Raw genomic sequence first — 10,340 nt, forward strand, 5'->3', positions numbered from 1 at the left:
TCGGAGAAGAAGCTCGGCCAAACACTAACATATGTGTAAGCGCCAATCTATTATTATTATTAATCAAAATAACAAAAAAGATGTGGTCAAGCGAACTGGCGCCTAAAATTAAAAGCAATGTGTTTATTTTGAAACGTTCTATTATTTATCATGGTATTTACTCTTTCATCTTTTCTGCTATACTCCACTCGAAATCTTTAATATACTTATTTCAAGATTCCTGCGAATATTAGGTATTTTTACCCACTCTTTAGCTTTTTATAGAGAGTAATTTTAGCTTTTGGTGTTCTTTTAAACTTTACTTATAAGCGCGCCGCATGAACTATCAATTTCACACTGATCACACAAACAGGTGAAAAAGGTCGGGGCCCGACATTTTTTTTGATAGTTGAAACATCATTTTAGCCAAACGGAAAGAACAAAACCCGAAAGTCGATCATTTTTGGATTTACGGGCACGAAATGTGCACCAAATATCCCTGTGTGGCGCGACATTCGAGAGATACGAGAGAAGCGAATTTTTTCTAAATCACCATTTTTAAATAATTTATATTATGTAAACTGAGCTGTTTAGACAACTTATTCCCAAAGTCCAGAAAACGTTGGGGCCACTAAGGAGTCCTATTTCGGAGATTCTAATCTATTATTATATGAGTTTATTTAAGAGTTCGAATGAAGGCGCTTGTGTTCTTCCGAAGGTCGACCTGAAATTCATACATTAAATGAGCCTCGATATGGGTAATTTTGGACTCTTGTGGGTCAAATTTTGGCTTTATATGTACATGAATCATTTCAGACCCTTTCGGAGACTCATAAATGACTCTTATTGGTCTCATAAATGGCTACTTCGAGACTCTTATTATAGGTTTGACTCTTATTGAACTCTCTTAAAAAAAAAAAAAATTAAAAATTTCAATTCACACATGTGCGCATATAAACATTGCAACATACATTTAATAGCAGCAGCTGCTTTTCAATTCTCTTTATTATTTGTTTCCTAATTATTTTCCATATCTGCATTAAGTTTAGATATAACTCTCTAATCTTTATTGTTCTCATATTGACCCTAAGTACTGGCTCATAACGTGGCCATATATGACGCCTAAAATATTCATATAAGGGTCAAACATATTTTGGCTTTGAAAACTACCTATTTTTTACCTACCTAGGACTCCTTTAAAGATAGTTGCCAATGTTGACTTAGGAAAGATTTCTGTCTTTCGAAAGATTTATGTCTATGAAGCCGGGCGAACAGAGAGTTAACGGTCACCAGCGGTAGAATGACACCTTGCTATCAAAGAAGGTACCGTCCCTCAAAGTCCTTCTGCTAAATGGACTACTCATTAACCGTATTCAGAGTGTATAGTTGAGTCTCAATTCTGCCGCAAACAAGCTGTAAAAATAATCTTTCTTAAAAAAAAACGCTAGTTTGTTGAAGATATAGTTTACTTAGGATGTTTCTTTTCTGTTTTTCAATATCAGCACTTTAGTTGTTCGCATTTTGGGCTTTAATTCGAAACACAAATTAAGTTAACTGGTTTCAATTATCATGTGAAAATCGTTTCACCATTTCCCTACCAGCTACATATGTCTAAATTAAATTTTCCACACCCAAAAAGACCGCATTTGTTTTCATTTCATGCCCCGTCACCCAAATTCGAACGATTTAACATTTTCAGGATTGTACAAAATAATTTTCGTTGGTTTTAATAACAAGCAATTGTTTTAAGTTAATACCAAAATCCTTCAAATACTACAGTGATTAAAGTGAGCTGATGCCAAAATAAATGAATGAAGCTTAATCAATTTTTGTGGATTTGCTGAAATTTTATTTTACGATGCGCATTTAGTAAATTCGCGTACCACACATGTATGCAAATATCCTTTGCTTTTCACTGCGCATACTTTGTATAAATACATTTTGTATCAACATATATATACATATATGTACATACACACGTGTGTGTGTGTGTATAGATGTGAGCACACAAACAACCCGATTAAGTTTCACATCTACAAAAAACCGCTATAGCAACTGATGCACACGCAAAAAGCCACTAAAGGATATCGAAGGACATGCGTATGCGCGTGAACAAATGTGACGTTTCAAAGCTACGACGACTATACAGTTGTATACGCTGACAAACGGATTGCAGATTACCGCAGACACACCAAAAGCAGTTGTATGTATGCACATAAGAATGTGTGCAGCAATAAACGTAATTATATGTGCATTAGACTGGCAAAAAAAATTATTTGAGCAAAAAATACGTTTATAATAAAATTTTGGAAAATGGGCGTGACCCTGACAACTTAGGACCACATGTGCGTACCTCGGTAACCGTTCGATCAGTTTGTACCAAATTGGGTTTGATTATCGTGAGTGCCACATAAAAGCAAAACGTTAAAAATTATTGAAATCGGACTGAAATTACGCCCACTTTTCATACAACGGTACATTTCAGAAATGCTTTAAACTACGATATTTCGAAATTTAAGGTCGCTAATTTTACTTAAAATTTATACTAACAACAATCCCTTGAAAAGAAGTAATATTATTATGGAATTTTGGAAAACGGGCGTGCTGCCGCCCACATATATCTTTATAAGTTTATCTCATTATGTCTAACTGAGCATTCTATCGAAGATGTTGGAAATAGGCGTAAAACCACCCCTGCTTACCACTTAGCGGTAGTTTTCGGAAAGGTGAAAAAACTATATTGAATACTTGTGCCTTGAATACTCCGCCCGAACTTGGACTTTTTTAATTGTTAGTTTTTAATTTCCTTTGAAAAAAAAGTTATTCAAAACTTTCAGAATACTAAAGCTGTAAAAAGTGTGTACTAGGAATGTTAATCCCGGGATTTTCGGGATTTGTAATTTGCACTGATGGCAATAATAGAAACTCCTTTTCTTGACCAGTATTGGCTATATTTCTTTTTTTATTTAATAATGAATATTTTTTTTTATAAATGTGTAGCTCATTATACATATAATACCGCGTATATGGGTATAGAATTAATGAGGAAAGCCTTATAATTTAAACAGGTTCAAGTTTCGAAATTTCACAATATTTGTTTTTGGAAAAATTATATGTTAAGGGCTTATATAAACTCGATAACATCCTCGAATTTCGTTCTTCTAACTTTATCAGCTTCAAAAATACCTATTCGTTCTTGTGAATCCAAAAAACTAAAATTTTTATAATTCTAAAGAAATTCCCTATTGCATTTGTTACCCTTATTTTTATTCTACATTGCATTGAATTTATTTAATAATTTTTGGAATTAATAATTTCTTTGAAATTACAAAGTCCTTCAAAATAAATCCTGCGGTCAGAAAGAAAAAATAAAAACGCCACTTTAAATAAGAAAGTAGGTTTCAAACCCATTTATTTATTATTTATTTCATGGTAGGAGGGCTTCTCAAACAACATCGAAGCAATTTTTTCGATTCTAGTTGTTGAAATGTAATGAATATCTAAATCCTGGGACTAATCCGGGATCCCGGGATTGTGAGAACGCCATCCCGAAAATCCCAGGATCGAAAAAAGCCGAAAAATCAACTTCCCTAGTGTGTACCAAAAGTATACGCCACCTACACAGTGAGAAGTTTTGAATAAATAATATTTTTTATTATTTAATTTTAATATTTCCCTTATAAAAATATATATTGTTTATTCTTTAGCAAAAGCCGTATAATCCAAGTTTCAAACTTGTGCAATATTCAAAAAAAAAAAGAAGCAAAAATTTCGAGAAATTTCGAGCTTTATAATTAAAAAAATTCTCGATGTAAGGGTTCACAATGCATGCCATTTTGCAATGCAATTTGAAGTAGCTAAGACCTACCGTTGGTTTTTAGAAATTTTTTTTTCTTGCCGTTGTTAGTCGAACGTAAAAATAAGTAGTGGGAAATAAAGAAAGACAAGCTGATTTGTTGATTCCGGGCACGAAATGTGGTTTTTAGTGTTCTTTACGCTCTCAGCACTTTTAACACGTTTTGACACATTTTTGACACATGACAAGTATCTGACTCCATGGCGAATTCATATAAAATGGTGAGGTTTAATCAGCTGTGAATAGCTTGTGAATGTCAAAATTTTGTATTTGGCTAGCGAGTGAGTGAAAACGTGAGAGTGTTTGTATTTTTTGTCGCCTTCTTTCCTTCAGTGGGACCACAAAAGGCAAAACCAAAATACAAGTAATTTTTGCATTTATTGATTTTATATGAATTCGCCTTGGCAGACTACGATACGCTGACGTAAAAATTGATAGCAATTTTACTGTCTTATTTACATAAAATAGAAATTCGCAAGGAGCGACCTCTTAATCGTAATATTAAGAGCTGCGCTTTTTGACAGACGTCTTTTTTGAAATTACCGATTTTTTTCAACCAGTCTAATGTACATTTGTATATATGTATTATGTATACATATACATACTATACATATGTAAGCGTGTTGTGATTTCGAGCATATTTGCATGTTTTTGTGTAATTGTACACACAAATATATATGCATGCATACATACATATCTTTGGCAACGTTAGAGATAAGGACACAGCTGAACACCGAAAGATAGTGTGGCGAAAGCTGTTTGAATAGTTTATTACATAAAATTTTTCAAGCTCATTTTTCAATTACACGAAAAATAGTAAACAAACTGAAAGCAGTGGGGGAAAACATTGTATTGTACAAAAACATACATATAAGCGCCAATAAAAGAGGGGCGAAATTTCGCTTTTCGAATAGGAGTGCAAATGTACGGATGTGTCGAGGATTATGCATGCAATGCAATAATTTTCGGTTGACAAAAAATAAGTACATACACATATTACTGTAAAACGAAAGCAATAAAAAAGTGGAAAAACAAATACAAAAATGCATAAGTGTGAAATAACAACAAAGCAGTTTGTGAGGAAGTAGTGAATAGAATAATGTGCGGAATTGAATTAGAAATGGCTCGAGTCTGGAATGCATACAGAACGGAAATGTCCACAAGAGAAAGATGGTGCAAAAGAGAAGGTCCTAAGCTGTTTACTTTCTGGCGATTGCAAGAATACAAACTGCACATTTCATCGAATAAATGGCGGTTAAATAAAATAATGGCATGAATAGCGTTAAAAACACCACACACACACACACACAACACTCAGATATGCATCAGCAAACTCTGTGCGAATGAGTGAATATGCGGCAATCTTCTTATTTATATATAGGTACTGTTATATTATATTCTTTATCCCAGTTAAACTCTTAAAGTACTGCGCAATTTTTATTGCTCTTTTACTCGATTTACTCAAATAAATTTAGGTAAAGGGTCTGAAATATTAAGAATAAACATTTGCTTAATTTTTATTCATACGGCTTATTGTTACAGAACATTGCCGTCCATTGAACGAATTATAGTACACAATGTTCCGATTGCGCGTTGCAAGCGTTGCTTGCAAACAGAACCACGTTAGCAATGTCTGCTTTACTTATACATACGGTTTCCACCGTACGATCTACTCACAGTATTTGCAACTCTGCAGCTGAGGCAATATTTCCTTACTCTATCTACCTAAAGGTATGTAAACAAGAAGTTCGTGGGATCATTTGGTTTCTTGTAGAGGAATTGGAAAGTCCGTTGCTATCTCATAAAAATTCAATCGCCGTTTGAAGTCGGCGTAAAGCTGTAGGTCCCTCCGCTTTGTGTGACAATATCAAAGCGCACGCCAAAAATCGGAGGAGAAGCTCGGCCAAACACTAACATATGTGTAAGCGCCAATCTATCATTATTATATATGGCTAGCTCGCCAGCTCTTTCGTTTTCTCCTGCACCTTCTTATTGCCGTCTTACAATCAATAATGGTATTTGCATAGGTTGTATACAAGATTAGAGCCTTGATGGCACTTAATCAGCCAATAGAGATGGGCACGGGATATATATTTAATCCCAATCCCGCCTATCCCGACGTTTTCAGAATTGTACCGGGGGTCCCGAAATCTATCACTAAGAAAAATTCACATGTCTTTTCCAATTGGCGTCAGTTAGCACAGAAAAGAAATGACTGCCGTGCTGTGTTGGTTTCGGCCAAAATCGCTAAGGCGGTAACAGCGCCAATAAAGAAGAAGAAGAATCGCATTTCTGGCTAGTATATTTCAGAATGAATGGACAATCATTGAGAAAAGAGCTTGTGTGAGCAAATCCAATTTTTGGCAGCAAATGTCAGTTACGCGGTTTTTCAGAATGACGCTACGCGGTTTTGTACTTTAAACAACGACGTACTATTGAAGAAAGGCAAGCAGTGCTCTTGGCGCTTTCTTAGTTGTTCGCGTCATTAGCCATAGGAATATTTACGAAACCGAAGAGCTCTTATGGTCTGATTATGCATACTTCGCATAACTTCGCACAACTTCGCATAAACTTCAAACTGTAATTTCGTATGTACTTTGTATCTGATTTGTATATATTCCATTACGCAGAAATTAGCAGAACGTTTACAAACTTAGCGGTCTGTTGAGTCTAGATTTTGCTTCACATTTTCTTAAGTTACACTTTTAGGCCACTGGCACAAATGGTTGTGCGAAGTTATGCGAAATATGCATAATCAGACCCTTTTGCTTATCAAGACATACACATACAGAATTGTTGACACAGTTAGGATTCACTACCCATACGGAAGACACGTGCCTAAACTGGGTCTACCCAATATCCAATTTCGCAGCTGCTTTCTCGCGGGCAGTAAGGAAACGACCTTCCACTAAGTAAATTTGCGAGTGCCAGGCTTTGGCGCATAGAAAATATCATGCAATGTCTAAATTAAGCCAAATGGTCTGGAGACAACGTCCGTCCTTAATAACAGTTTACATCGAAGGTCTCAGGATAAAAGTGCATCAAAATGTTGCTTCACGTACTAATGACGTTATGGGTTATACTTAGGCGAGCAAGGTTAAAAGTAGTTTTCATTCATTTTATTGAAAGGAAGTTGAATGAGGTGAACATTATATAGTCAAAAAAAATATACAAAATACTCAATTTAATGAAGTTTAGACGAAAGCTTTTTCACCTACAATATTAATACCCAAGCACGCCAGCCAAAAGGGACGCATATGTTTACATATGCATTAAAGCATATAAGTCTCTTTCTATTATAAAAAAAATATTTACACGTACGATCATACATACCCCTAGTGATGGTATGTATGTATATTAGTTATTTCTTATAGCACCTTTGGCAAATATTTCGCGACGATGAACTCTCTACGATTATCAGCAACCATTCGAACTCCTAGGGCATATGCAGCATTTTCCTTGCTATCTTGCCGTCATCGTCACATTTACTCGCAAGCGCTTCAGCCATACGCTCGCCATAGTGTCGTTGCAGTGACTGTGACCACGGACAACTCATTCGATATAAATTTGAACAAGGATAATGCGACGTAAAGCAGTGTAAGCGTATTTGCAGCGAAGAGTAGTCGTTGAGCGCTGAAGTGCATTTGTGACGCAGCGCCATTGGCGAACACCCAGGGCGAACGCGGTGAGGGTACAATGCCGGGCGATGACGATTTGTGTGATTTTTCGTAGCCTCCAGCATTACTGCTGCCACCGTTGTGTGTTGGTAGTTGTGTGTGAACTGTAAGAGAAAATAAAAATACAAGTTTGTATAAAAAGTGCTGACGAAGACGAAAAAATGTTATTAGAGGGCAAGAAATGCAAGGAACAGACATGGAGCTTTGTACATGTGTGTGCTTGAATATAAAAAGCAATAAATAGTTAAGTAAATAAAGGGAACGCATCTGCACCAGATGCTTCTGGATATGCACAGTGCTGGTTAGAATAATTCATGTGTTAATATGTCGCGCATCACTTGATAAAGGTCGCCCAGTTGCCTCCTTCTCAGTGGAGCGTTTTCATCGATTAGTTTGGCATACCCAAGTCATCGCACTTATCGTAGCTTTATATGTTTTTTTTTTACACTACACGTTTGCGGTCTTCCTCGACGTAGAGGGGGCCTGCAATAACCTTAAAATCGAAGAAATTGTTGGAACCTTGTAAAGGTAAGAATATCTGACCACATGTGCCAGTGGATCGAACATTTGCTTAGAAATAGAATTATAATTTCAACCATTGGTTCAGTAACGCTATCCCGTTATGCGAATAGAGGTGGTGGCACTGAACGACATTCTACTGGATCTCAACTAAGGTGGAGTGAAGGTAGTCACATAGATGATGTAGTGGTGGCGGTATCAAGTCTTCTCCCCTTAATGATACGCGAAATCCTAGAAGGATATTTGCTCATGATAAATACCGGCGCCCTAAAAAGTGGACTGGGTGTCAACCCCAGCAAAACGGAACTGATGCTGTTTACCAAGCAAACCAAAATACCACAATTGAGGCTTTCCCTCCTTAATGAAATGACTCTCATATTGTCCTCCAAGGTGAAATTAGACACCAAACTATTACAGCCTATTACAACAAAAAACATTATTCAGTAGGAACTGGTGATTAAAGCCAAATCCTGACCGCTGGATATACACGCCTACGGGGCGTCAATTTGGTGTCCAGTACCAGAGATAAACAACACAAGGACAGGAAATTAAGCAGTATACAAAGAGCAGCTTGTGCAGGCGCTACAGGAGTAATTAAGTCGCATCCACCTGATCCAAAAGTCCAAAACAGTCAGAGGTGGTAAATGCGCGTTAAGCTCGATGGCCGAGTTAATAAAATTCTCCCTCATCTAAGGCTGGATCATCGCTTGATGAATCCGAAGCAGAGACAACTCGGACTCATCAAAAGGGAACTGTACGAACATACGGCCGAATTATGGCAAACCAAAGACAGAAGAATTTCTAAAGAGACACTTGGGAGTTTTTCCATCCAAAATCTTAAGGAGATCTCCAAATGCAACATTACTTGTCTAAATAGATTCATCGAAAAATCCAAATGGTTTGACGAAACCGAATCATGAAAGCAGAAAAAAAAAATTAAAAATCCCAGAGAAGGCGGATAAAAATAGTGTCATAAGCACTAAATAGTTCCTGGGCATGTGGTCAGGCGACGTTTCTACCAATCAGCCACACAGTCCTATCCAAAATTGCCAAATATTTCTCATCCTTATTTTTCATCTTCCACCGTACAACTAGCATACACGTCAGTTTCACGTTCACGCTGCCTTCACTGAGAGCATTGAAGCCTGGCTGTGCAAGCGGTGTTCAGGCGATATCAAAATGATTGGCACTGAAGTACGTTGTGCGGTATTCTGACAGGTCTGTAGTTTCTTGCACAGGGTTATTAACCCCCCGTGACCAAAATAACCAAGCGGTGGGACACCGATTTCGTCGCCAATAACAGGGGATCGGTTTCATCCTGTCAACTGATTTTACTAATTTTACCATTCAGAAGAGTGGAAAAGTATTTCCTCTATAATTTAATTATGTTTTGGTCATCGGTAGCTAGGTCGCCGTGGATACAGGAATTTGTCCTAGTCTTCAAATTATTTGCAGGTCCCTAATTTTATAATACATTACCAGGTGGATTTGCTATTGGGCAGCATTTAGGGAACGTTCCACTGTATGCATATGCCGGTTTGATGAAAAGTGCTCTCTGAGAGCAAGTGTTTTAGTCGGCTGGCCAATAAACTGGCCATCTTATGTGATTACAGTACATTTTATGCTGCACAGAGGCATATGCGTAGTTTGGCTGCAAACAAGATAGCGGTCATCGGTCATCGGAGTGTACGTCATTGGAAACGTCCTGTAGCTTGGTGGATCTTTTTGTGCTGGAATCTGCGGACTGCCATATTTTGGGCCGGTCGGCATCGATTGGACTCATATTTTTCGTTGCGGAGACTTCCTTGCCTGACTGAGTGTCATTGGAATCGCCAAGCATGATTTTGATATCGACACAGGAACAGCGCTCATGTGTGCGTTCTATGCGCTCATTTGTTAGGCCTTTGCTCTTCCTGTCCTTCACTTCCTTTTGGAAGTGGGCGCAAATAAACGATGTGAATGGCGGTGAGATATTAATTCATCGTCCGAACGACAGTATAGGGCGATACAGTCTCTCCCCCGCCATAATTGTGACACCGTGCTCTCCTGTACATATAACTTTGCTATTGTAGACGTCTTAAGGCCCCACGTATATTTTTGCTTGCCCCCTCTAGCACCTCTAGGAGAGAGACTCCGTCGCCGAGTACTGGCGTTCACCCCGGTGGACGAACGTCTAGCCACAATCCGCATCAAAGCTAGATTCTTCAACATCTCGCTCATCTGCGCCCATGCCCCGACGGAAGAGAAGGATGAGGCGTCCAAGGATCTCTTCTATGAGCGCTTGGAACGTACATATGAGCGCTGCCCCC

At 37.7% G+C, this 10,340-nt stretch overlaps 1 protein-coding gene across 1 annotated transcript in view; it reads right to left on the reverse strand.

Annotated features, from left to right (window-relative positions):
• Positions 1-7,271: 7,271 nt before the first annotated feature.
• LOC118736351 (lachesin) overlaps positions 7,272-10,340 on the reverse strand; it is a 74,313-nt gene continuing 71,244 nt past the window's right edge. The window contains exon 8 of the mRNA XM_036466444.1: positions 7,272-7,616. Within this exon, the coding sequence (XP_036322337.1) occupies positions 7,272-7,616 (345 nt within the window). The remainder of the gene's footprint in view (positions 7,617-10,340) is intronic.

This window comes from Rhagoletis pomonella, unplaced genomic scaffold (assembly GCF_013731165.1).
Source record: "Rhagoletis pomonella isolate Grant_MI unplaced genomic scaffold, Rhpom_1.0 Rhpom_scaffold_00003, whole genome shotgun sequence".
Lineage (NCBI taxonomy): Eukaryota > Metazoa > Arthropoda > Insecta > Diptera > Tephritidae > Rhagoletis > Rhagoletis pomonella.